This window comes from Geotrypetes seraphini, chromosome 2, assembly GCF_902459505.1.
Source record: "Geotrypetes seraphini chromosome 2, aGeoSer1.1, whole genome shotgun sequence".
Lineage (NCBI taxonomy): Eukaryota > Metazoa > Chordata > Amphibia > Gymnophiona > Dermophiidae > Geotrypetes > Geotrypetes seraphini.
The window spans coordinates 521,085,757-521,112,150 of record NC_047085.1 but is presented as its reverse complement, the minus strand read 5'-3'; the positions used below and the strand labels follow the sequence as shown (position 1 = coordinate 521,112,150).

The 26,394-nt window shown below is 44.3% G+C and overlaps 1 protein-coding gene across 1 annotated transcript; it reads left to right on the top strand.

Moving 5' to 3' along the window:
• Positions 1-430: 430 nt before the first annotated feature.
• Positions 431-26,157, top strand: LOC117354700 (gastrula zinc finger protein XlCGF26.1-like). The gene is made up of 3 exons (XM_033932578.1): positions 431-1,162; positions 9,455-9,581; positions 23,539-26,157. The coding sequence occupies exons 1-3, from the start codon at positions 1,139-1,141 to the stop codon at positions 25,053-25,055; spliced, it is 1,668 nt and encodes a 555-aa protein (XP_033788469.1). The 5' UTR covers positions 431-1,138; the 3' UTR covers positions 25,056-26,157.
• Positions 26,158-26,394: the final 237 nt, after the last annotated feature.

The following is a 26,394-nucleotide window of genomic DNA, read 5'->3' as shown; positions in this document are numbered from 1 at the left end:
GAAAATTGAATCGAATTTTTTTTCCTGAATCAGGTAGTTCTAGTGGGGAGGCATCAGCAGCTCCGAAATCCTGTTGCAGGCTGCAGAACTTGGAAAGTTCTGGTCTCTAGACCTGAAGAGCTGCTCATCAACTGGTGAGGCTTGAAGGGGGGGCCCAGCCCCCTCTCATGGTTTATGCCACTGATTGTGTTTAATACAACCTGAAGTACTGGCTGAGTTTGCTTTGGGGTTTCCAGGTCAGTTTTGGTAGCCATATTTCTCATTTGGGCTCCATTCCTCTGTATTTGGTTAAAGGGCTGACTGCGTGTTGGGTGTGAAGAAGTCCAGTATCCAAACCCCCCTCCCCCCATATTTCCTGTCAATAGAGGACACCTGGTCCCCGAGCTCGGCACCGTGTCTGGAGGACGTCGAGGCCGCGTCACGCGCATGCGCAGGACCAGTCGTGTGTTTTCCCGCCCGTTCCACGGTTTAGAAAAGTGCTCGTTTGGCAGCTGGAGTCGGTGGGACTTGAACTGTAAGCTCACGGTGGAGGGGCGGCGGCGGCTCTAACCATCTCTGCCCCGTCCTGGGCTCTTCTGGGAGGACTCGCGAGAGACTTTGGTCTCCCCTCAGGGAAGGGACAGCGGCGGTTTGGAGGTCGAGCGCGTGCAGCGGACCAACCAAAGCCTAGAGCTGCCCCTCGCGCGCGGAGGGAGGGGCAGGCGGGAGAACGGCCTTGAACGGGGCCCCGCCCCTTTCACGAGGCAAAGGGGATGCGCCATCGCTAGTCCCGCCCCTTTTGGGGTGGCTCCATCCGTAGGGCGTCTTTAAATTCATCCTCAAAAGGAGCTGAACGCCTCATTTCCCTCCCGCCAATCAGTGCTCCCCATTTTCTTACTCTTCACGCCCCAGAGACCGTTTTGAGCAATCAGCAGTAGTAGGGGGGGTCGAGCAGAGAGGAAAAGACCGGCTCAGCGTAGAGCTCCGCCCCCCCCCCCTTTGTGGTGTCATCCGTCCGTGACCAATAGGAGCAGCCTCTTTCCTATTGGCCTGCAGCTGCAATTGTCCCTCCTCTGGCATAACAAAAGACCAGGTCTCAGCCCAGACAGAGGAAGGGGCCTCATTTCTCACTCTGCAAACTGCAAAAGCAGAGAGGAAAATGCCTGCAGGAGCCTCTGCCCAGGTAGGAGATTATCCCTCAGCTTTCTGTTGTCTTGTTGCAAGCCCTGCTGTAGCCTTCTAATCTATGACACTGCAGAGTCAAGACCCCAGGCAGACCAGGGCCTAGGGAATGGGATCCTGGGGAGGGGGAGGAGAGAAATCACTGGGTTCTTTGTTCTAGGTTCTGTGTAATATTTGGTTTCCAGTTGCTATAGGTGTCTGTAAATTATATGCACATAGTTTAGGGGGTGAAGAGCTTATGTGCACGACGGAAGAGCGGGACTTGGGTGGGATTGTATGTGATGATCTTAAGGTGGCCAAACAGGTTGAAAAGGTGACGGCGAAAGCTAGAAGGATGCTAAGTTGCATAGGGAGAGGTATGGCCAGTAGGAAAAAGCAGGTAAGACTCTGGTGAGACCTCATTAAGAATATTGAGTACAATTCTGGAGGCCGCACCTTCAAAAAGATATAAAAAGGATGGAGTTGGTCCAGAGGAAGGCTACTAAAATGGTGCGTGGCCTTTGTGATAAGGCATATGGGAACAGAGTTAAAGATCTCATTCTGTATACTTTGGAGGAAAAGCGGGAGAGGGGAGATATGATAGAGACGTTTAAATACCAACGTAATGTAAATGCGCTTGAGTTGAGTCTCTTTCATTTGGAAGGAAGCTCTGGAATGAGAGGGCATAGGATGAAGTTAAGAGGCGATAGGCTCAGGAGTAATCAAAGGAAATATTTCTTTTACAGAAAGGGTGGTAGATGTGTGGAACAGTCTCCCGGAAGAGGTGGTGGAATAGGCACCTGGGATCTCTCAGACAGAGAAAGAAGTACACTTTCCCCCTCCATATTCGAAGTCTGTGGTTTCGGTTTTTCGCAGTTTTTCGATCGAAGGCCCCACTCCCAAATTTACATCACAGGAAATCGCTGTTCCTGGCGTTGCACAGAGAAAATCAATCCTCCAAGCTGCACTTTCTTCACTGGAACAGGTTAGGTTATTTGTGGTTTTGTGTCTTTTTTTTATTTTTTTTTTTAACAGAAAAACCGCAAATAACATATGAAAAGTTTAAGAACATAAGAACTGCCATCTACACATCAGACCTTCGGTTCATCAAGTCTGGCGATCCGCACATGCAGAGGCCCAGCCAGATGTACACCTGTCGTAATTTTAGTCACCCATATCCCTCTATGCCTCTCGTAATGGGATGTGCATCTAGTTTGCTTTTGAATCCTAGAACGGTGGATTGCGCAACAACCTCCTCTGGGAGAGCATTCCAGGCGTCCACCACCCGCTGCGCAAAGCAGAACTTCCTGATATCTCTCCTGGATTTGTCCCCCCTCAGCTTCAGTCCATGTCCTCTTGACCGTGTCACATTGGACATTGTAAATTTTTTTTTCCTGCTCTATTTTGTCAATTCCTTTCAGTATTTTGAACGTCTCGATCATATCCCCTCGCAGTCTCCTTTTCTCAAGGGAGAACAATCCCAGTCTCTTAAGTCGTTCCTCGTATTCCAAGTTCTCCATACCTTTTATTAGCTTCGTTGCTCGTCTCTGCACCCTCTCCAGCAGTTTTATATCCTTTAGGTTGGGAGACCAATGTTAGACACAGTATTTCAAGTATGGTCTGACCATTGCCCTATAAAGCGGCATTATAACTTTATCCGATCTACTCGTGATTCTTTCTTTCTCTATTTGCTGCTTTGCCATTCCCCTATCACCGCGAATGCGGAGGGGGAAGTGTAATGGTTACTGTGGATGGGCATTTTGGCCTTTATCTGTCATCATGTTTCTATGTTTTATCTATGTTACAAAAATCTGGCCCTTTACTCTGGGCGGTCTGAAATATAATCCTGTCAGAGAAAGGGGCCTAAAAGAATTTCTAACCCTACAAAACTGCAAAAGCAGAGAGGAAAATGCCTGCAGGAGCTTCTGCCCAGGTAGGAGATTCTCCCCAACTCCCTCTTGTCTTGTTGCAAGCACTGCTGCAGCCTTCTAACCCTGTATACTGCAGAGGCAGCGCCCAGAGCAGATTTGGGTCCCTCCTGAGGGGAAGGAGAGAAAAGATCAGAAGCCCCACAAAACACACCTATCAATTGTCTGCAAAATGTTTACATCTTGTGAACTGTTGAACGAAGCTGTCTTTGTCAAGTAACTTGTAACTGCCTAGTTAGGCGGAATAGAAATGTTACATCCAAAAAAATTAAATGAGCTCACTCAAAAGTGAAACAAATGATGATATTTGCTTATGATCATGAAGGCATCATCATCACAGACAAAGTCCCATGTGGAAGAAGTGTCACAGCAGTGTATTGTGATTTTTTGCAAAAAAACTGCGCAGAAAAATGCACAAAACCCAACCTCAGTTGCTCTTGGCTGGGCCACTCTTCACGACAGTGCTCACTCGTACATAGGAAATGTCATCATTGAAAAACTACACCAATACGGCTGGGAGGTGTTACCTCATGTTCCCTACATAGGTACTAATTACGTACTTAATACTTGAAAGGGTCCAGAGAAAAACGACTAAAATGGTTAAGGGGCTGAAGGAGTTGCTGTATGGTGAGAGATTAGAGAAAACTGGAAATGCTATTCTGGAGGCAGGCCGCCTCGGGACGGACTGCTGGGCACGATGGATCACTGGTCTGACCCAGCAGCAGCAATTGTTATGTTCTATTGCAGGGGTGTCCAATAGGTCGATTGCGATCAACCGGTAGTTCGCCAAGGCAAAGTGAGTCGATCGAGGAGCCCATCCCATGCTCCGTGATAAACTCACGTTGCCTTCACTATCTACCGGGCTGATCAGCCTTCCTCTCCCCGACGTCAATTCTGCCATCAGAGAGGAAGTTCCAGGCCAGCCATTCGCTGCCTGGCTGGTCTGGAACTTCATCTCCGACGGCAGAATTGACATCGGGGAGAGGAATGCTGGTCGGCCTGACACAGGGAAGCAGGGAGCTCTTGGGGCGGCGGTGGCTTTGGGGCCTGTTCTCCGATGGTGGTGGCGGCTTGGGGGAGGGCAGGGAGAAAGAAAGAAAGGGGGCATGAAGAGAGAAAAAAAGAGGGAGGCAGGGAGAAAGAAAGGGCAGAGAGAGAGGAAGAAAAAGTTGGGGGAAGGAATGAGGTCTGGAGGAGAGGAAGCATACAGGCTGAAAGAAGGGAAGAAAGATTGGATGCACAGTCAGAAGAAAGTGCAACCAGAGACTCATGAAATCACCAGACAACAAAGGTAAGAAAAATGATTTTATTTTCAATATAGTGATCAAAATGTCAGTTTTGAGAATTTTTATCTGCTATCTTTATTTTGCACTATGGCCCCCTTTTACTAAACCGCAATAGTGGTTTTTAGCGCAGGGAGCCTATGAGCGTTGAGAGCAGCGCGGGGCATTCAGCTCCCTGCGCTAAAAACTGCTATCGTGGTTTAGTATAAAGGGAGGGGGTATATTTGTCTATTTTTGTATGGTTGTTACTGAGGTGACAGTGCATAAAGTCATCTGCCTTGACCTCTTTGAAAAAAACCCGGAATATAAATGATAATTAACATTTTCTCTGTGTACAGTGTGCTTTGTGGTTGTTTTTTTTTTAATTTTATTGTTGGTAGATCATTTTGACTTGGTCATTTTAAAACTAGCTCACAAACCCAAAAAGTATGGGCACCCCTGGTCTATTGGATTGTCACACTTGTCATTTTTGTTGATTGGATGGTATACATACTGGCACTTTGAGTCATAATGAAGCATGGTGACTTCTCTATTTTCCCGGACTCTTAATACTAAGGTACTCTTAATACTAAGCCCCCTCCCTCTGAAGCTTGATTGTAGATTGTCAGCAGTTTCTACCTGTAGTTCATGTTGACCATGTCGTCCTGACCTGAAGTTATGTGGTTTCTCTGGTGACCCAAGCATTTCTTGGAAAGTCCCAGAATAGAATATCCATCACTTGTCACAGTCGGCAGATAATTGCCAGCTTCTAGGGCAAGGATGAAGTCCTTTCAAAACCATTTTATTTGTGCTGACAGGGAAAGATATATTTTGCACTGTTCATAGATCTTGTGTAAGTTTTAATTCAGCAGCACAATGTCATAAGAACATAAGAATTGCCACTGCTGGGTCGGACAAGTGGTCCAACGTGTCTCTCTTGAATGCCTCTCCTGAGGGTCTTCTCCCCTCATTCTATAACTGCATAAAGCACTACTACTATTATTTCTATAGTAGAAACATAGAAACATAGAAACATAGAAAGATGACGGCAGATAAGGGCCATAGCCCATCAAGTCTGCCCACACTATTTACCCACCCTCTTAAATCTACTGACCCCCTAAAGAATAATTGTAATTATACTGTCACTCTACTGACCCGCTCATTCAGTCCTAGTGACCCTATCCCTTGTAATTATACTGTCACTCTACTGACCCGCTCATTCAGTCCTAGTGACCCTATCCCTTGGCATGACCTCGTAGGGATCCCACATAGGTATCCCATTTGTTCTTGAAGTCTGAGATGCTGCGTGCCTCGACCACCTGCACTGGAAGCTCGTTCCAATGCTCAATCACTCTCTCCGTGAAGAAGTATTTCCTGGTGTCTCCACGAAACTTCCCTCCCCTGAGCTTGAGCGGATGTCCTCTTGTGGTCGAGGGTCCCCTGAGAAGAAAGATATCATCTTCCACCTCTACCCGTCCCGTGATGTACTTAAATGTCTCAATCATGTCTCCCCTCTCCCTACGCTCCTCGAGAGTGTAGAGCTGCAATTTGCTCAGTCTTTCTTCGTACGGGAGACCCTTTAGCCCCGAGACCATCCTGGTGGCCATCCGCTGAACCGATTCAACTCTGAGCACATCCTTACGGTAATGTGGCCTCCAGAATTGAACACAGTATTCCAGATGCGGTCTCACCATGGCTCTGTACAGTGGCATCATGACTTCAGGTTTCCTGTTGACGAAGCTTCTCTTGATACAGCCTATCATTTGCCGTGCTTTAGATGAAGCCTTCTCCACTTGAGTGGCTGCTTTCATGTCAGCACTGATGATTACTCCTAAGTCTCGTTCTGCCGTAGTCCTTGCTAAAGTTTCTCCATTCAGGGTGTAAGTTCTGCAAGGATTTCCATTTCCGAGATGCATGACCTTACATTTCTTGGCGTTGAAGCCCAGCTGCCAGATCAAGGACCAACTTTCTAAAGTACGCAGGTCTTGCTCCATAGCATCCTGAAGATTATAGCCGTTTACTACATTGCATAGTTTGGCGTCATCAGCGAATAAGGTTACCTTGCCTTGGAGCCCTTGAGTCAGATCCCTAATGAATATGTTGAAGAGGAGTGGGCCCAGGACCGAACCCTGTGGTACTCCGCTGGTCACCTCTGACATTTTAGAAAGGGTACCGTTGACCACCACCCTCTGAAGTCTGCCACTAAGCCAATCCTTAACCCATGCAGTTAGAGTCTGTCCTAATCCCATAGAATTCATCTTGTTCAGCAGCCTGCGGTGTGGGACGCTGTCAAACGCTTTGCTGAAGTCCAGGTACACGACGTCCAAGGACTCTCCCGAGTCTAGTCTTCTTGTTACCCAGTCAAAGAAGCTTATTAGATTGGACTGGCATGACCTACCCTTGGTGAATCCATGTTGGCTGGGATCCCGGAGATTTCCCTCGTTCAGGATCGTATCTAATTTATACTTAATTAGTGTTTCTATGAGTTTGCACACTATTGAGGTGAGGCTTACCGGTCTATAGTTCGCAGCCTCAGCCTTGCAACCCTTTTTATGTAGAGGAACGACATTGGCTGTTTTCCAGTCCAACGGAACTTTCCCCGTACTTAATGAGAGATTGAAGAGCACCGCCAACGGTTCTGCCAGGACATCTCTCAATTCTCTGAGCACTCTTGGGTGTAAATTGTCCGGTCCCATGGCCTTGTTTACCTTTAGCCTTGCCAGTTCGTTGTAGACGTCCCCAGGAGTGAACTCAACGTTCTGAAACGGGTCATCTACGTCTTGTATTATCATCAACTGTGGTCCGTGTCCCGGTGCTTCGCAGGTGAAGACTGAGCAGAAATATTCATTTAGTAGTTCTGCTTTTTCTGAATCCGCCACCGCGTAGTTTCCGTCCGGTTGTCTAAGGCGTACTATACCGTCTGTGTTCCTTTTCCTATCGCTGATATACCTAAAGAAGGCTTTGTCCTCTTTTTTAATGTTTTTTGCCAGAGTTTCCTCCACTCGACGTTTGGCCTCCCTAACTGCTGTTTTGACCGCTGCCGATCTGGTTTTATATTCTACTTTAGTTTCTCTTCTCTGGGTGCGTTTGTAGGAAAGAAATGCTTTTTTCTTCTCCTTAATGAGGAGTGAGATCTCTTCAGTGAACCATTGGGGTTTGTTGTTTCTTTGCCGTTTATCTTCTGATTTTATGTAGCGATTAGTTGCTTCGTGTATGGATGATTTCAGGTACGACCACATAGTTTCCACATTGCCGGTCTCTTCTTGGTCCTGTAGCGTCTGATGAACATGATCTCCCATACGTGCGAAGTCGGCGCCCCGAAAGTTGAGCACCTTTGTTTTTGTGATTGATTTAGGGGATCCTTTCCCAATGTTGAACCATACCATGTTATGGTCGCTGGAGGCTAGCGTATCTCCCACCGAGACCTCTGAGATGCTTTCCCCGTTTGTGAGCACCAGGTCCAGGATCGTCTGGGCCCTAGTGGGCTCCGTTACCATCTGTCTGAGATGTACTCCTTTTATGGAGTTCAGAAGCCTCCTGCTGCTGCTGGTTGCTGCTGATAATGTGTTCCAGTCTGCGTCAGGCATATTGAAGTCCCCTAGCAGCACAGTGTCACCCCGTAGAGTTATATTCTCTATGTCTTCAATTAATTCTGCGTCCATGTTTTCCGGTTGTCTTGGAGGTCTGTATACCACACCAAGATACAGGCATTTTTTACTACCTCGTGCCAGGTTAACCCAGAGGGACTCCCCGGTATACTTAACATCAGTGATCCTGGTAGTTTTGATGTCTTCCTTAATGTATAGTGCTACCCCTCCACCTAACCTGCCCTCTCTGTCCTGACGAAGTAGATTGTACCCCGGTATAGCCATATCCCACCCATGTGCGTCAGTGAACCAAGTCTCGGATATTGCCACCACGTCCAGGTTGGCATCCCTTATTTCAGTTTCTAGTTCTAGAATTTTATTGCCTAAACTGTGTGCATTAACATACATGGCCCTCCACACTTTGTGTTTGCTGAGTCCCTGTAAGGCTATTCCTGACCGAGTCTGTGTGGCTCCAAGAGAACTGTTTGCATATTGGGTCCTTACCTCGGAATCTGAGTGTTGACTCGTCCCATCAGGATAGTTCCTTTCCACCCCAGTATATGAGTAGGTCCCCTCCCCCAACTTACCTAGTTTAAAGCCCTGCGAAGTAGGCGGGCTAGTCGGTGTCCGAAGACGTTCTTACCTCTGCTGGTTAAATGGAGTCCGTCTGGTCCCTGTAGTCCTTGCAGCGCCTCTCTATGATCCAGGAATCCGAAGTTCATATCTCGACACCATCCTCGTAGCCATTCGTTCGTTCTCAGGATGCATTCATCTCTGGCTCTTCCCTTGCCTCTAACTGGTAGGATTGATGAGAAGACTACCAGACGCATCCAGCGCAGTACGTTAAACACACAAGAGAGTCCCATACTCAAAAGAGCTTGCAATGTAATTATGAAAGACACACTGGACAAAAATGCAGAATCAATCTATGCTGCTCATGTAGGAAAATACAAAGGGAGAAGCAATAGAAAGGGTAGAGGCTACAGAAGGAATGACAAACAGATTACAAAATGGTAGGGTTAAGACTTAAACCACAGTTTCGAAAAAGTGGGCCTTCAGCCTGAACTTCAATACCACCAGAGACGGAGCAAGGCACACCGAGTCGGGCAGGTTGTTCAAGGCATACTGAGCAACAAGGCAGAAGGAGCGGAGTCAGGAGTTGGCCGTAGAGGAGACTTAACCCAATGAAAAGAGTTCTCAGGGTGGAGAATAGGGAAAGATAAGAGAGGGAAAATATTGAGGTGCTGCCGAGTGAATACACTTGTGAGTCAATAGAGACATTTGAACTGTATAAACGAGGGGACAAGGAGCCAAAGAAGAGACTTGAGAAGGGGGGTAACATGAGCATAACGACCTTTAGTGGAATCCGAAGCGTGCATCAGCTAAAATCCCCATTCCCCGAGAGTGTTTCATGATTACAGTATAAACCCTCAGGGGACGGGAAAGTACTTAGACTGTACCTGAGCTATTATTGAAAAAAGCATCAACAAAATCCAAAAATCCCCCGTCCCTGAGTGTTTCTTATTTTGTGTTTCAGATGCAGGTGACGTTTGAGGACGTTGCTGTCTCTTTCTCCGAGGAGGAATGGGCGTATTTAGATGAAGAGCAGAAAAAACTTTACAGGGAGGTGATGGAGGAGAATTATCACACCCTGATCTCTCTAGGTAAGAATTGTATAAGGTAAAGGTTGGGTTGTTTGGGGGGGGGGGGTTGGGGGGAGGAGTTAGCAGATAGAGGAGTATTTTCGATTATGATGTTTAAATCTAAGTTTAGACGTTTTGCAGATCATGCACAAAAATCTAATAGAGAACGTGACCATTTTCAAAACAACATCCATCTTTTTGTTTTGAAAATGGCCATTTGTCAGATGTTTGTTTTCAGTTTGTCTATTTTTGTAACCTTTTTTTTTTTTTTTAAAAACCCCGCATCCTAAAGAAAATCGTGCAAAACATGACATTGGGATGTAGGAGGAGAGCATTTATAGTACACTGGCCAACACAGGCAGAGCAGTGGAACACCCTACGGGGGCACATAGAAGACTCAGGTACATGAGAAGGTGTGGCTGACTGGTAGAGCTGCTGCTTCTGCACCCAGAGGTTGTGAGGTCAAATCCCGGTGCGGCTCCTTGTGACCCGGGGCAAGTCACTTAATCCTCCAGTGCCAACCGCTTTGAATGCCCGCTCTGAAATGCCAAAGCCACAAAAAAGCAGTATATAAGTCCTCATTCCCCCCCCCAAAAAAAAAAAAAAAAACAAACCAACCCAAAATTATTTCTCACCATAATCCCTTCGTATGGCGAGCCCTCCAAAATGCACTGAACCCAACTGTACACCAACCAATAGCCGTTCTGCCTTCGGGTGTCACCTATATGTAGGCTTCCATATTCCACCATAAGTGAAGAAGTTAGAGTGGGGTATGGGCCCGAGTCCCTCTCTGTGGTTGACTCTACCGCCCGCTAGGCTTCTCCAGGAACCTACCTGCCTGTAACATCTGAATCTGTCATACAGGCAGGTATGTACGGTTTCATTCACATCTTTTAGGGGATGGGATGGGGTCAGTGACCACTGAGGGAGTATTGGGAGGGGGGTCATGCTTAACAGCTGGTCATTTTGGGCATCTTTTTGGCACTTATTTGTTGTTCAAACAGGTCTAGCCTCGAACATCCACATTGTTCGATTATTGCAGAACAATGTCCAAATCGTAAGACCACCCTAAATCTACCCAGACCATGTCTCTAATGTGCCCCCTTGAGATAAGGGTCAAACCTGAAGTAGTTACCGACAAGTTTTGTGGCATGAGGTTGTCACCCATGTAAGAAAAATAGATATAAAAGAATACAGATCGCTGGAGGAGCCTCGACCCAGAGGAAGTACAATTGAAACGTGATTGCGTCAGGACGGGCGCTCCTTGCAATAGCCCAGAACAGATAAGTGGCTCTGAAAAAATATTAAGATGTAAAAAAAAAATTAAAACATAAAGTGAAATAAATAAATAAGAATAATGAGTTTCAGCGTCAGTGCGCCATTTTTAAGTGCTCCATTCAAAGCTTGAAGGAGAGAAGCCCTACGCAAAGACACCTGACCAAAAGACCCTGATGAAGCTGCTGCATGCAGTGAAACGGGACCCGTCAATATTACAAGCGTTAGCCAGCGTTTGGAGAGAATGCAGTTTAAGCAAATGGCGCAAGAGTAAAGACAAACGGCAAAGATAAGTTACATGGCTCTGTGTGCGTGCTGAGAATAATCGGTAATGTTGATTTCAGCCTTGTATATGAAGCAGTAAAACAGCTGATTCTCGATATGATATAAGAGGTGGACAAAAAGAAGACCAGAATTTCTGAAGATTGAAAACTTTATAAAAAGAGTACAAAAAAAGATTTAAATAACAACAAAAAAAGTTAAAAGTTTTATAAAATGAAATTAATTTATTAGTCTGAAAAGTTTGATAATAATAAGATGTATTAAGAGTTTTATATAAAACTAGTGTTTAAGCCCGTTACATTAACGGGTGCTAGAATATATGGCTGGCTGTCTTTCTTTCTTTATGTATCTCTCCCTGCTCCTGTTTCTTTCTTCCTTTCTTTCTGTCTTTCTCCCTCCTGCAATTTTTTTCTCTCTCTCCCTGGCACCCTTTGCCTGTCTGTCTTTATTTCTGTGTCTCTCTGGTCCCCTGTCTGTCTTTATTTCTGTCTGTCTCTCTCCCTAGCCTCCTTTGTCTGTCTGTCTATTTCTTTCTGTGTCTCCCCCCCCCCCACTTTCCTTTGCAGAAGTAGCAGTGCTATTTCCCTTCCCCTCCAGATCCCTGTGAAGTAGTAGCAGCATTTCCCCCCACCCACACCCCATTCCCTTCTCTCCCCCCCCCCACTTTCCTTTGCAGAAGCAGCAGCGGTATTTCTCTTTCCCTCCAGGTCCTTGCTGAAGCAGTAGCAGCATTTTCCCCCACCCCCCATTCCCTTCTCTCCCCCCCCACTTTATTTTGCAGAAGCAGCTGTGATATTTCCCTTCCCCTCCAGATCTCTGAGAAGTAGTAGCAGCATTTCCCCCCACCCACCCCCCATTCCCTTCTCTCCCCCCCCACTTTCCTTTGCAGAAGCAGCAGTGCTATTTCCCTTCCCCTCCAGATCCCTGTGAAGTAGTAGCAGCATTTCCCCCCACCCACCCCCCCATTCCCTTCTCTCCCCCCCCCACTTTCCTTTGCAGAAGCAGCAGCGGTATTTCTCTTTCCCTCCAGGTCCTTGCTGAAGCAGTAGCAGCATTTTCCCCCACCCCCCATTCCCTTCTCTCCCCCCCCACTTTATTTTGCAGAAGCAGCTGTGATATTTCCCTTCCCCTCCAGATCCCTGTGAAGTAGTAGCAGCATTTTCCCCCACCCACCCCCCATTCCCTTCTCTCCCCTACCACCACTTTCCTTTGCAGAAGCAGCAGCGGTTTTCCCTTCCCCTCCAGGTCCCTGCTGAGTAGTAGAAACATTTTCCCCCACCCCCCATTCCCTTCTTACCTTGAGCTGCCCTGCTCCGTTCAGCCCCTCCCCCTTCCCTTCCCATGTGCTGGCCTGCTGCGGCTGAAGGTTTTTTTCGGCGACTCCTCCTGTTAAAACTCCCCCCCCTCCCACAACCGCTCCTGTTCAAAGCGGCCTGCTGAGGTTCGCGGCCGCTGTAACGAACCTCGCAGGCCGCTCTCCAACTCGGTAGCATGTTCCCTCTGACGCGATTGCGTCAGAGGGAACGTGCTACCATGTGGAGAGCGGCCTGCGAGGTTCGTTACAGCGGCCGCGAACCTCAGCAGGCCGCTTTGAACAGGAGCGGTAGCGGCTGTTGCAGGAGGATTGGGGGGGGGAATTCGTGAGCGGCGGCAGGACCATGAGGCGGGATTGAGTTTTTCGGCTTCCCCTATCTGGGGAAACCGCCGTGCCGAACTGAGCTGCGCGTGGGGCCGTAGTAAGCGCGGGGCATGCTGCAGTCTTGGCGGCCACGGACATACGGATCATGGAAGTACGCTGATAAGACTGCGCATGCGCCGCCTACGGTTTTATTATATAGATTAGCTACAATAGAGTAGTAAAGTGTGTGTGGTGGGGTGTCGATGAAAGAGAGCCATTACCACATAAATCAAGGGTGAAAGCCATCCTGATCCCTTTAGTGGTATTCTGAGACGCTATCCCCCACATTTAAAATTAACCTTCATTAATTTGCTTTTCTGTGGACCTTATTCAATTGGCAGATTGATTTTTCACTTTATATATTGATTGTTGAACAAATGAACAAGCCTTGAAGAGCCAGCTGAGGTAATAGATTGCTTGGGGGAAATGTTATATATGCCCCTTGAGATAAGAATAGCCTTACTGGGTCAGACCAATGGTCCATCAAGCCTAGTAGCCCATTCTCATGGTGGCCAATCCAGGTCACTAGAACCTGGCCAAAACCCAAAGAGTAGCAACAATCCATGCTACCGATTCAGATCAAGCAGCGGCTTCCCCCATGTCTGTCTCAATCACAGACTAGATGATCTGCAAAGAATGACATGGGGTCGGGCACCCGCTGTTATCTGTGGGACAGGGACAAACTTTGTCATATTGTGGATTTAGATCTGGTTAAAAAATATTTTGAATACAAAATTCCTTGTAAAATTAAGAGCATAAGAATTGTCGCTGCTGGGTCAGACTAGTAGTCCATCATGCCCAGCAGTCCACTCATGTGGTGGCCCCTAGGTCAAAGACCAGAGCCCTAACTGAGTCTAGCCTTACTTGTGTTAGTTCCGGTTCAGCAGGAACTTGTCTAACTTTGTCTTGAATCCCTGAAGGGTGTTTTCCCCTATGACAGACTCCGGAAGAGCGTTCTAGTTTTCTACCACTCTCTGGGTGAAGAAGAACTTCCTTACGTTTGTACGGAATCGATCCCCTTTTAACTTTAGAGAGTGCCCTCTTGTTCTCCCTACCTTGGAGAGGATGAACAGTCTATCTTTATCTACTAAGCCTATTCCCTTCAGTATCAGACGGAATTTTTCCTGGATTTATTTAGGTCGATTTAACTGAGACTAGCCCTACCTGCGTATGTTCTGGTTCAGCAGGAACTTGTCTAACTTTGTCTTGAATCCCTGGAGGGTGTTTTCCCCTATGACAGATTCTGGAAGAGCGTTCCAGTGTTCCACCACTCTCTGGGTGAAGAAGAACTTCCTTGCGTTTGTACGGAATTGATCCCCTATTAACTTTTTAAAAATGTATGGCATTTGGTCACTCTCACAACTTTATGACAACGGTTCCTTGATTCCATTCCAGATTATTTGCGATAGGTATAACCTGGACCCTGAGCAGGAATCGGTTTGGTCCTTGTTAACTCAATCTGTAGACATTTTTTCCAACTTGTCAAGTGTGGGTGCAGATGCCTCAAAATATCCACATATTACTTCCATTTGTACTGCTCTTTTACATTCTCAAAAAATCAGCGTCTTTAATATATAAAATCCTTCAGACTAATAAAACCCAGTCTGAAGTGAGTTGTAAGTGGAATGCGTAATTGGATTTACAGCTGTTCCCTTCAGAATGGGAAACCTTCTGGTCTAAATCAATTCGTCCCACTCTGTCTGCATCTTTACTGCAATCTTCTTACTTAATTTTACATAACGCCTATTGGACTCCTGCAAAGCTAGCTAAACTTCCACATGCAACCACTGATGTTTGCTGGTCATGCAATACCTCTGTAGGCACCTTGTCACATACAATATTTCACTCTGAGAATTTGTTACAATATTGGTCTCAGGTATGGAGTACTATTTCAGATGTATTCTCTATATCTGTTTCTCTGTTATATGACATTATTATACTGCGATCATCCAATCCTAAAGTTGATTATTTCCGCTAATACCAGATTATTTGATTTTATGATAGCTCTAGCCTTACACACTATTGGTCTTCATTGGAAAAATAATCTATATGTATCATATCATGAATGGTGGAATACTTTATCTAATCTAAGGCTTGGCTTTATATACCGAGACATCTGTTCAAGAAAGCTCGACTCGGTTTACAATAATTAACTTAACAAATAAACCATAAAGAATAAGACTAAGTTTTGGAAGATTAATTTTCAGTGTTTAGCAAATAAAATAGTTTTTAAAGATTTACGAAAATGTTGGAGTGAACTGAAATTCCTTAAAGGGAGTGGAAGATCATTCCAAAGTTGAGAGAGCTTAAAAATCAGATTGAGCAAAAATCTTGACTCCTTTTATCCCTTTCTTGGAAGGAAGAGATAATTTAAATTGTTGATTACCTCTTGCAAAGGAAAATCTGTAAACGTTCCAAGACAAGATAAATTTAAAAGCCAACTCAAGAGCTTTCTTTTTAAAGACGCTTTCAATATTTAATTGAAATGCCAATTGCTCTTTATAGTTGTTGTCCATTTTGTTCAACTGTGTATAATACTCCCAATAAACTATTTTGTTTTCCCTTTCCCTTTGTATATTACCCTTAAATGTTCTTCCTTTCCTATCATAAAATGTATTTCATTCCCTTCTATCCTAGTGTTTCCTGTTGTAATTTGTCTATTTTTAAAAGATTTTATATTTTTTATATATCTTTGTTTTTGTTTACCTTATATTTATATTTTATGTACATCGCTTAGTAACTATGATAGGCGATTAATCAAATAACGAATAAACTTGAAACTTGAAACAAAGGGGGAAAGGGAAGGAGCGTGTTGGGACACGGGAGGTGCACGAATTTGGGACAAAAGCTGAAAGGTGGGGAGGGCACAAACTTGGGACACATAAGGAAGGGAAGGAGCATGAACATGGGACACAGAAGGGAGGGAGGAAGGGGCACTAACTTGGGACATAGGGAGGGAATGGAAAGGGAAAATGTTCGGCATGAGAGTGTGAGTGAGAGAGAAAAAGATGGTGCACATGGGGAAAGGAAGAAAGAGGACAATTGGGCATAGAGAGAGAGGAGTGAAGTAGAGATGTATGGAGAAATGTTGGATATGGTGGTGGAAAGGGAACAGAGGGACAGATTGAAGGGGATGCAAGGGGGAGGAATGTTGGATATGGTGGTGGAGGGAGAGATGTGGCATGGTGCTGGAGAGGGGTGATAGAAGCAGAAATGGGCATGAGGCTGGTGGGCAATGGTGAAAAATACTGCACCTGATCCAGGGGATGAGAGAGGGAGAAATGTTGGATGTGGCAGTAGAGGGGGTGGGAGAGCTATACCTGGATCTCTCAAGACAGATGGTCAGTGAGAGAGAGAAGGATATATTTTGCCAATAGGGGTGGAAGAGAGAGGAAGAAAAGTTGGACTTAGGGAGGAGCAGAGAGAGATGTTGGTTGGGGTAGGGAATGAGGTCCGGAGGATAAGAAGCATGCAGGAGGCAGAAAGAAAGAAATATTGGATGCACAGTCAGAAGGAAGTGCAACCAGAGACTCATGAAATCACCAGACAACAAAGGTAGGAAAAATGATTTTATTTTCAATTTAGTGATCAAAATGTCTCAAGTTTGAGAATTTATATCTGCTGTCTATATTTTGCTCTATATTTGTCTATTTGTCTATAGTTGTTACTGAGGTGACATTGCATATTTTAAAGTCACCTGCCTTGACCTCTTTGAAAAATAACAAACGAATACAGTGTTCTCCCCAGGGCTTTTTAGCCGGGCGGTCCGCCCAGCTAATTTAGATGACCGCCCAGCTGTCATCTAATCCTGCTTCTGCCGCCGCTCAACATAAAAAAAATTCCCCCCCAAAAAAAACCATCTCTCACCAGCTTGGAGATGCGAACTCATGCTTTGGGGCTCTAAGGTGTGCGTGCCGGCTTCCCTTCTCTTCCCTCCGAAACCGGAAGTTACGTCCGGGGGGGAGGGGGGAGAAGAGAAGGGAAGCCGGCACATACACCTTAGAGCTCCGAAGCATGAGTTCGCTACGGGCTAAGGCAGGAGACAGGCAGGAGACTGGTTAACGACGGATGGAAGCTTACAACTTGCTTCGGGCCTTTCTCGCTGCCGGGTCCTGCCTACTTTCTGTTTCCGCGAAGGCAGGACCCGGCAACGAGGAAGGCCCGAAGCAAGTTGTAAGCTTCCCTCCGTCGCTGACCTATGTGTAATGACGCAAAAAAAAGTCACGGCGCAAGGGAGGCCTCTCCTTCTCTCGCTCGGAAACTTCACTGCAGCCAGGATGCCTATGGTACAGGACAGGACACTGAACAAATCGGACCTCGCAGTCTCTACCACGCTGTCCTTGCAACCTTGCTGCTTAAAACGTGGTCACCACCTGTTTCATCGCCGATTCCCCCTCTCCCGTTCTCCGAATCATCATCATGCACAGGTTATCGCAGGATATACAATGGCTACCCAATGCAGGTCTTCTACCGTAACGGGGACCCTTTCTTCGTTGGCAGGAAATTGGTGATCAATGGCAAGCATGTGCCCACTTTTGACGCCTTCCTGTCAGAGTTGACTAGGCACATGCCCGTGCCGCAGGGGTCGGTGCTGCGCGAGGGCCACCCTGTGAGCACCATGGACGACATCCTGCCAGGCCACACCTATATCGTAGTGAACATGGAATCTCCGGGAGCTCGAGTACGTGACGTCATTGTGCGAGGGGGGTTGCCCGTAGTAAAAGTCAGGTGGACTGGTCTGGCCTTGTACGTTATAGGGGTGTGAGTGACATATAACTCCATGATTGATATGACTGAATACTAGTTGACAAAGGGCCAAAATTCATTTGTGGATATGTTTTGATATTATTTTATATTTAGCAATTTGTCACTGGAAAAAATGTGTAGGTACAGTAGTACTGTGGTATTTTTCCCCCCCCAGGATTTGAAGTTACTGTAAAGTTATTTAAAGTTTGTTTAGCTCTTGTTAGGATAGTAATTGTGAATCATTTCTAACCAAAATTTGTATGTCTACTCAGTAAACAGGGATGTTCAAGATGCTGAGTGCACAAAAAAAAAAAAAAAGAGAGAGAGAAAACTTAAAAAATGGTGAACTAGTGCCATATGAATATAAAGGAGTGAAAAAGCTAATATAAGGGGCCTGTATGTAAAAACTTAAATAGCTATTTGTAGAAAATAGCTCGGTTTGCATCTTGGAGATAAGGATTTTTTAAATTGAAAATGCAAAATTATGCCAAAATTTCTAGGATGTGGTCATTCGTCCTCCTTCCTCCCAGCAGGTCTACCATCTCTCCTCCCACACTAGGTCCAACATCCATAGTCAGTGGAATGCTTTTTTGTTTGGGGGGCCCAAAAGCACTGCCCAGGCTCCACTCCAGACCTAGCCACCATACTAATATTAGTACTAATTGTAAATGCCATTTCTTCCATTCATTTTTCACATACACACAATATAATCTTATTAATAATACATAATGGTAACCACAAAATTAAACTACACAAAGCACACTCTTTTACCCCTCCCCACCTTGCACAGCATTTCTTCCTCTCTCCTCCACCCCCATATGCTATGTCCACCATCTCTCTCTCATTCCTTCCCTTGCTGTAAAGGGAGTGAGGAAAGAAAGATAGAGGAATCCAGGGTATATTGCTCCAACTCCTTCTACTGCCACATCCAACATTTCTCCCTCTCTCATCCCCCCTGGACTGTGTGCAGCATCTTTTACCCCTGCCCAACATTTCTCCTTCTATTACCCCTCTCCAGAACCATGCAACATCTCTTCCTCCATTCCCTCCACCACCAGGTCCAACTTTCTTCCCTCTTGCATCTGGCCCACTGTTCCCTCTCCAACACCACATCCAATATTTCTCCCTCTCATCTCTCTCTACCTTACTCCTCTCTCACCAAAATGTCCAACAATTTTCTTCCTATGCCCAACATTCTCCTCTTTCTTCCTTTCCCCATGTACACCATCTTTTTCCCTCACACCCATGCTCAACAATTTTCCCCTTCTATTCCCTCCTCCACCTCAGCATCTCTTTCCTTCTATCCTTCCATCCTATGTCCCAAGTTCATGCCCCTTCCCTCCCTTCCTTCTGTATCCCTTCCTTCCTTCTGTATCCCAAGTTTGTTCCCCCTCCCTCCTTCCTTACAGACTTTGGTCTTAAGTTTGTGTCCCCTCTCTTCCTTCTGTGTCCCAATATGTCCCTCTCTCCATTCTGTGTCCCAAGTTCATGCTCCAACCCTCCTTCCTTTCTTTGTCCCAAGTTCATGCCCCTTCCTTCTGTATCCCGAGTTTGTGCCCCCTCCCTCCTTCCTTACTGACATTTTCTCTGCGTACAGTGTGCTTTGTGTTTTTTAAAATTTAATTGTTGGTAGATCATTTTGATTTGGTCATTTTAAAAGTAGCTCGCAAGCCAAAAAAGCGTTGGCACCCCTGCTGTAGAGCCATTTCTTGTATGACTGGATGAGCTATATTTTTCTTTTTTTTTTTTTTTTAGTTGTTTAAATTCATCTAATATAATAAAATGGTAGGACGCGCATGCGCACTAAAAAAAACGTGTTCCCTGATCCGTCGCGTTTTTTTTTAGTGCGCATGTGCGGGTTTACGTCACCAAACTCGGCAACTTGGACAACAATTGCGCTTATGCTCAAGCCGCCACCACGAATCCTCTCTCGAACCGCACCAGGATCGAGAGAGGAGCTGCGGCGGGGGCTTGAGCATAAGCGCCATTGTTGTCCCCCTACCTAGCTGCGAGGCTGCGGCGGCCTTCCTCACTGTTTCACAGTGTTTGGTCCGCCAAACAATTCCTGCCGTTGACCAAATTTGCCCCACCGTTCCTTCCCTTCCTCCATCAGGTACAATTCAGCTCCGCCTATGTTAAAAGCAGCTGCTTTGAAATTGGAGCCCTGCCGCCACCGTAACACGTTCCCTCTGCCGCGGTCCCATATGTCAGAGAAGGGGCGGGACCAAGGCAGAGGGGAAAGTGCTACGGCAGTGGCAGGGCTCCGATTTCGACGCGGCTGCTTTTAACATTGGTGGAGCTGCACTGCACCTGATGGAGGGAGGGAAGGAAAGGTGGTTGTGCGCTGTTGAGCCCCTCTGCACGGGCCCAAAGCAAAAAAGGAGCCAGGACTCTTCCCAACCCGGCGCCGCCAGACCCGACAAAACGGCCCTACACTCACAGACCCGCGAGCAGGGTTGCCATGGAAACCTAACCGGAATTACATGCAGTCGCGCAAGGGTCAGTGAGAGGGGATCAGGAGCTAAAGAGAGATTGAAAAAAACAAACAAACAGTGCACAAGTAGAGAGAGACACACAGACAGTCACAGAAGGACAGGGGGCTAAAGAGACAGATTGAAAAAAATAACAAAACACAGAGGACAAGGAGAGAGAGTGACACAGACACTCACAGAAGGACAGGGGGCTAAAGACACAGATTGAAAAAATAACAAAACACAGAGGACAAGTAGAGAGAGACACACAGACAGTCACAGAAGGACAGGGGGCTAAAGACACAGATTGAAAAAATAACAAAACACAGAGGACAAGGAGAGAGAGTGACACAGACACTCACAGAAGGACAGGGGGCTAAAGAGACAGATTGAAAAAAATAACAAAACACAGAGGACAAGGAGAGAGAGTGACACAGACACTCACAGAAGGACAGGGGGCTAAAGACACAGATTGAAAAAAATAACAAAACACAGAGGACAAGGAGAGAGAGTGACACAGACACTCACAGAAGGACAGGGGGCTAAAGACACAGATTGAAAAAAATAACAAAACACAGAGGACAAGGAGAGAGAGTGACACAGACACTCACAGAAGGACAGGGGGCTAAAGACACAGATTGAAAAAATAACAAAACACAGAGGACAAGTAGAGAGAGACACACAGACAGTCACAGAAGGACAGGGGGCTAAAGACACAGATTGAAAAAATAACAAAACACAGAGGACAAGGAGAGAGAGTGACACAGACACTCACAGAAGGACAGGGGGCTAAAGAGACAGATTGAAAAAAATAACAAAACACAGAGGACAAGGAGAGAGAGTGACACAGACACTCACAGAAGGACAGGGGGCTAAAGACACAGATTGAAAAAAATAACAAAACACAGAGGACAAGGAGAGAGAGTGACACAGACACTCACAGAAGGACAGGGGGCTAAAGAGACAGATTGAAAAAAATAACAAAACACAGAGGACAAGGAGAGAGAGTGACACAGACACTCACAGAAGGACAGGGGGCTAAAGACACAGATTGAAAAAAATAACAAAACACAGAGGACAAGGAGAGAGAGTGACACAGACACTCACAGAAGGACAGGGGGCTAAAGAGACAGATTGAAAAAAATAACAAAACACAGAGGACAAGGAGAGAGAGACACAGGAAAAAAAATGACAAACAGACATACAGCAGCCAAGGAGACAGACATACTTACATACAGCGTCCAAGTAGACAGACAGAGAGACAGCAAAAAAATACAAACAGCCAAGGAGATAAACAGAAAAAAATAAAAATTACAATGCCCAAGGATAAATTCAGGAAAAAAATCTTCCAGATATACAGTGGCCAAGGAGTTAGACTGAAAAAAAGGCATACAGACATACAGCAGCCAATGAGACAGACAGACTGACAGCGACCAAGTAGACAATCAGCAAAAAAACACAAACAAACACACAAAGCAAAAAATTAGAAACATACAGCGGCCAAGGAGACAGGCATGCAACAAATAGGAAAAATAAAAAAACTTTTAATAAATCAACCATACATGAAGAAGGAATAAAAAAAAAAAAAAGGGAAAAGACACCTACAGGGAAACACAGGATCAAGAGCATACAGAGAAAACAGAAGTTTGCAGGAATCTGGAACATATAGAGAAAGGAGAGCAGAGACCCCTGCAAGAAGAGAAAAATAGCAAAGAGACTGGGGATGAGAAAGAGAGCAGAGATGCTTGCAGGGAGAAAAAGCTAAGCAGTAATGTTACAACTTGAGAGTGCAGACTGAGGAAGAAAGCAGAGACAGCGCTACACAGGGAAATGGAGGGAGGAAAGAGACAGAAAGAAAAATACAGACAGACATAAATTCTAGCACCCGTTAATGTAACGGGCTTAACGACTAGTGCAGAAATAAATGGCTAGATTGAACCTAATGACTTCATTAACGTCTTTCCCTTTTTTAAACCTCTATACCATTTGAAAGAGGGCAAATATCTAATTATTCCATTCTAGAATTGGATACTTCTTAAATTTAGTAAAAATATTCTGGCACAAGTGTCAAACCTTAAAAAAAGAAGTCATTGAGCATTAGAAAATAATAATAAACTAACTAATAAAAAATAGTACACATTTAGGGCTCCTTTTACTAAGTTGCGATAGTGGTTTTAGCGTGCGCTTAGCGCTCGCAAAATTACCATATGCACTAGACGCTAATGGCCTCATTGAGCTGGCTTTAGTTTTCCCGCTTAGCGCAGGGGTTTGCGTGCACTAAAAATACTAGCGCACCTTAGTAAAAGAGGGGGTTAATTTTCCCCATCCCACCCCACCCGGCTACTTTTTCATGCCACCCGGCTGGAAAAAATTTCTGGGGAGAACACTGGAATATAAATGATAATTAACATTTTCTTTGCGCACAGTGTACTTTGTGGTTTTTTTTTTTATTTTTTGGTTACCATAATGTATTAAGATTATATTGTGAATATTTGAAAAATGGATGGAAGAAATTACCTTACAATTAGTACTATTATAATGGGTGTGGGGTCAGGGCAGAACCTAGGCGGGGGTACTCTGTTGATATTTGTTAGACTAGGGGGTACTTGGCTTGAAGAAGTTGAGAAACACTGCTGTACATCCAATATACAACGCTGGATAATAAGACTTATATTTCCAGAATGGGATTGGGGTTGTTGGTGGTTTTTTTTTTTTTACAGATATTTGGGTGCTGATCACAATAATATCAACATTTTTCTATAAAAAAATATTTTTTAGAAATTCACCTGAATATAGTGATCACATGTGTACATCAACATGATATCATCAATAAATTAATGCTGTTCAATTTAAATGTATTATGACATCATTTAGCCCTTTTTTAAAATGTTTTTCTTATAAAAGTACTAGTCAATACATGACCCGATGATTGATCTGAAATTGTCCCAGGATTGTATTAATCCTATTGACACTTTTTCTACATTTCTGTTGAGTTCTTTCTGAAGGAGCAAAGACGAACCATGCAATAACCAGCCATTCATCAATTTCTCCAAGAAGAAAGAAATAAACATAGGGATAAATGACGTCATATTGTTCTAGAAGAATCTTGATGTCATTTCTGGGAATGGGAGTTTTTAATGACTATTTTGATAAAACAAAAATACCGATTGTAATCCACTGTTTTGGAAGGTTCTGCTGGGACCTTGATCCAATTTTATTTATTCAATTTTCTATACCATTCTCTCAGAAGAGCTCAGAACGGTTTACATGGGTTTATTCAGGTTCTCGAGCATTTTTTTGATTTACATTGTATAATTATGTATAGTGATAATACTGTTTGTAACCTGCCTTGAACTCTGCTTTGTAAGGATTTGGTGGTATGTAAGATCATATAACATAACATGTTTGCATGCCAATCTCATAATGGAAACAAAAATTCTGTTGGCTAGTGTTGTACACAGGTAATATCTTAGAAACCTTGCTGCCTTCTAACACATCATTAATACCTTCTGTTTCTAACTATCAGAGCAGGAACTCAAACAAGAAAGGGAGAACGAAAAGAATCAAGGAGAAGATGGTCTAGAAATGGGACAGATCCAAAGACAATCGGGAAATGACTGTGCTAATACTTCCCAGAGAGCTAAAAGGGACACAAGGAATTGTCGGCAGCATTCAGAAGAGCAGACGGACTCTGCAGAAGACTCACTGGAAGGAGTCCCTAACTCTGAGAGAAATGACAGGGATCTCTCTAAACTCCCTGAGCACCAGAGACACCTAACAAATCATAGTGATCAAATAACTTCTGAAATATACCAGAAAGAATTTGCAGGTACTATATTTAATAGGGGCTTCAGATTTCGTTGTAATAAGTGTGATAAGAGCTTCCCCTTGTTTTCAGAGCTTGAAATACACAAACAAAGTCACACTGAAGAGGCTCAAGCTATGTATACTGAGTGTAATATAAGCTTCTATAGGCTTCCCTTTCTAATACATCATCAAATGACCCACACCGGAGACAAACCATTTACCTGTATTGAGTGTAATAAAAGCTTCACTCAGCTTTCAAGTCTAAAGAGCCACCAAATGATCCACTCAGGGTACAAACCATTTGCATGTATTGAGTGTAATAAAAATTTCACTCAGCTTTCAAGTCTTAAAAGTCACCAGAGGACTCATACAGGGTACAAACCATTTATCTGTGCTGAGTGTAATAAAAGCTTCACTCATAGTTCAGGTTTAAAAAGTCACCAGAGGATGCACACGGGAGACAAACCATTTACATGTACTGCGTGTAATAAAAGCTTCACTCAGCTTTCAGGTCTTAAAAGACATCAGATGATCCACACAGGGTACAAACCATTTATATGTACTGAGTGTAATAAAGGCTTTATTACCCTTTCGGAGCTAAAAATTCACCAGAGGATCCACACAGGAGATAAACCATTTACATGTACTGATTGTAGTAAAAGCTTCACTCATCTTTCAAGTTTAAAATGTCACCAAAAGATTCACACAGGAGACAAATCATTTGCATGTACTGTATGTAATAAAAGCTTTATTTCCCTTTCAGAGCTAAAAATTCACCAGAGGATTCACACAGGATACAAGCCATATACATGTAATGAGTGTAATAAAAGCTTCACTCAGCTTTCAGATCTAAAAATTCACCAGAGAATCCACACAGGAGACAAACCATATACATGTACTGTATGTAATAAAAGCTTCACTCAGCATTCAGCTCTTAAAAGACACCAAATGGTCCACACAGGGTACAAACCATTTACATGTACTCAGTGTAATAAAAATTTCACTCAGCTTTCAAGTCTAAAAAGTCACCAAATGGTCCACACCGGGTACAAACCATATACATGTACTGAGTGTAATAAAAGCTTTATCTATCATTCAAGTCTAAAAAGTCACCAAAAGAATCACACAGGGTACAAACCATTTACATGTACCGAGTGTAATAAAAGCTTCTCTAAGTTTTCAACTCTAAAAACTCACCAGAGGATCCACAAGAGAGAAGTCGTTTACATGTACTGAGTGTTAATAAAAGCATTATTTCCCTTTCAGACATAAAAATTCACCAGAGGATCCACACAGGAGCCAAACCATTTACATTTTCTCGGTGTAAAACGATTCGCTCATATTTCAAGTTTAAAATTTCACCAAGAGATTCATACAGGAGACAAAGCATTTGCATGTACTGAGTGTAATAAAAGTGATCAGATAACTTCTAAACTCCACTAGGAAGAATGGAAAGGAAAAAGAGAACAGAAAGATAATTCCATGTACCCGATTACTGTTTATTGCATTGTACAGCGCTTTGGGTGAATCTCTTCATAAAAAAGGCAGTTATTAAATCCAGATAATTTATTCAATAGGGATATATCGGTTTTAGTTGTAATAAATGTGATAAGTTTTCCCTTGTTTTCAGAGCTCAAAATACAGAAAAGAAATCATGCTAAAAAGGCTTGAGTTATGTACTGAGTGTAATCAAAGCTTCTTTTGTCTTTCATGTTTAAAACGTCACCAAAAGATCCACAGAGGAGACAAACCATTTACATATCCTGAGTGTATTAAAAGCTTCAGTCTGCAATCGAGTCTAAAAACTTACCAAAGGATGACAGACGAGCCATTTACGTGCAACACATGTAATAAAAGCTTCACTCGGCTTGCAGATCAAAAATTTCAGCTAATGATCCACATGGGAGATAAACTATTTTCAGCGTAATAAAAGCTTCACTCAGTGTACAGATCTAAAAATGTCACCAAACGATTCACACAAGACAAACCCTTTACAAGTTCTGAATGTAATAAAGGTTTAACTCGGTTTTCACATCTCAAAAGCCGCCAAATGATCCACATGAGAGACAAACCCTTTTACGTGTACTGAGTGTAATAAAAGCTTCATTCAGCATTAACACTAGAATGCTCAGAAGCTTTACCTCTTTAAGGAGTAATTTACTATTTTGAGTGGAACTTTAAAATATCACTGAAAGACCCATATGGATGACAACCCATTTACATATACACTTCTCCCTCCATATTTGCGAATTCCATGTCTATGGATTCACTTATTCGCTGTTTTAAATTTAAAAATTTATTTTCTTTTTTTCAGGCTATTTTAAGCTCCCCCTTAAGCCTTACCTAGTGGTCTAGTGGGTTTTCAGGCAGAAGCAATCTTCCCACGCTCCTGCCCCGTGCAGATCGCTCACAGGAAATGGCTCGAGAGACTACGGGAGCGCAAAGCAGCCATTTCCTGTGAGCAATCTGCACGGGACAGGAACTTGGGAAGATTGCTCCTGCCTGAAAACCCGCTAGACCACCAGGTAAGGCTTAAGGGGGGGCTTACAGGGCTAAAAATAACCAGGGGATAAGG

What these genes read in the sequence shown, in the direction of transcription:
- LOC117354700 (XM_033932578.1), top strand. Translation starts at nt 1,139, where the DNA reads ATGCCTGCAGGAGCCTCTGCCCAG. An exon ending in CTGCAGGAGCCTCTGCCCAG is followed by an intron (nt 1,163 to 9,454) that starts GTAGGAGATTAT and finishes TTTGTGTTTCAG; the next exon opens with ATGCAGGTGACGTTTGAGGA. An exon ending in TCACACCCTGATCTCTCTAG is followed by an intron (nt 9,582 to 23,538) that starts GTAAGAATTGTA and finishes TCTAACTATCAG; the next exon opens with AGCAGGAACTCAAACAAGAA.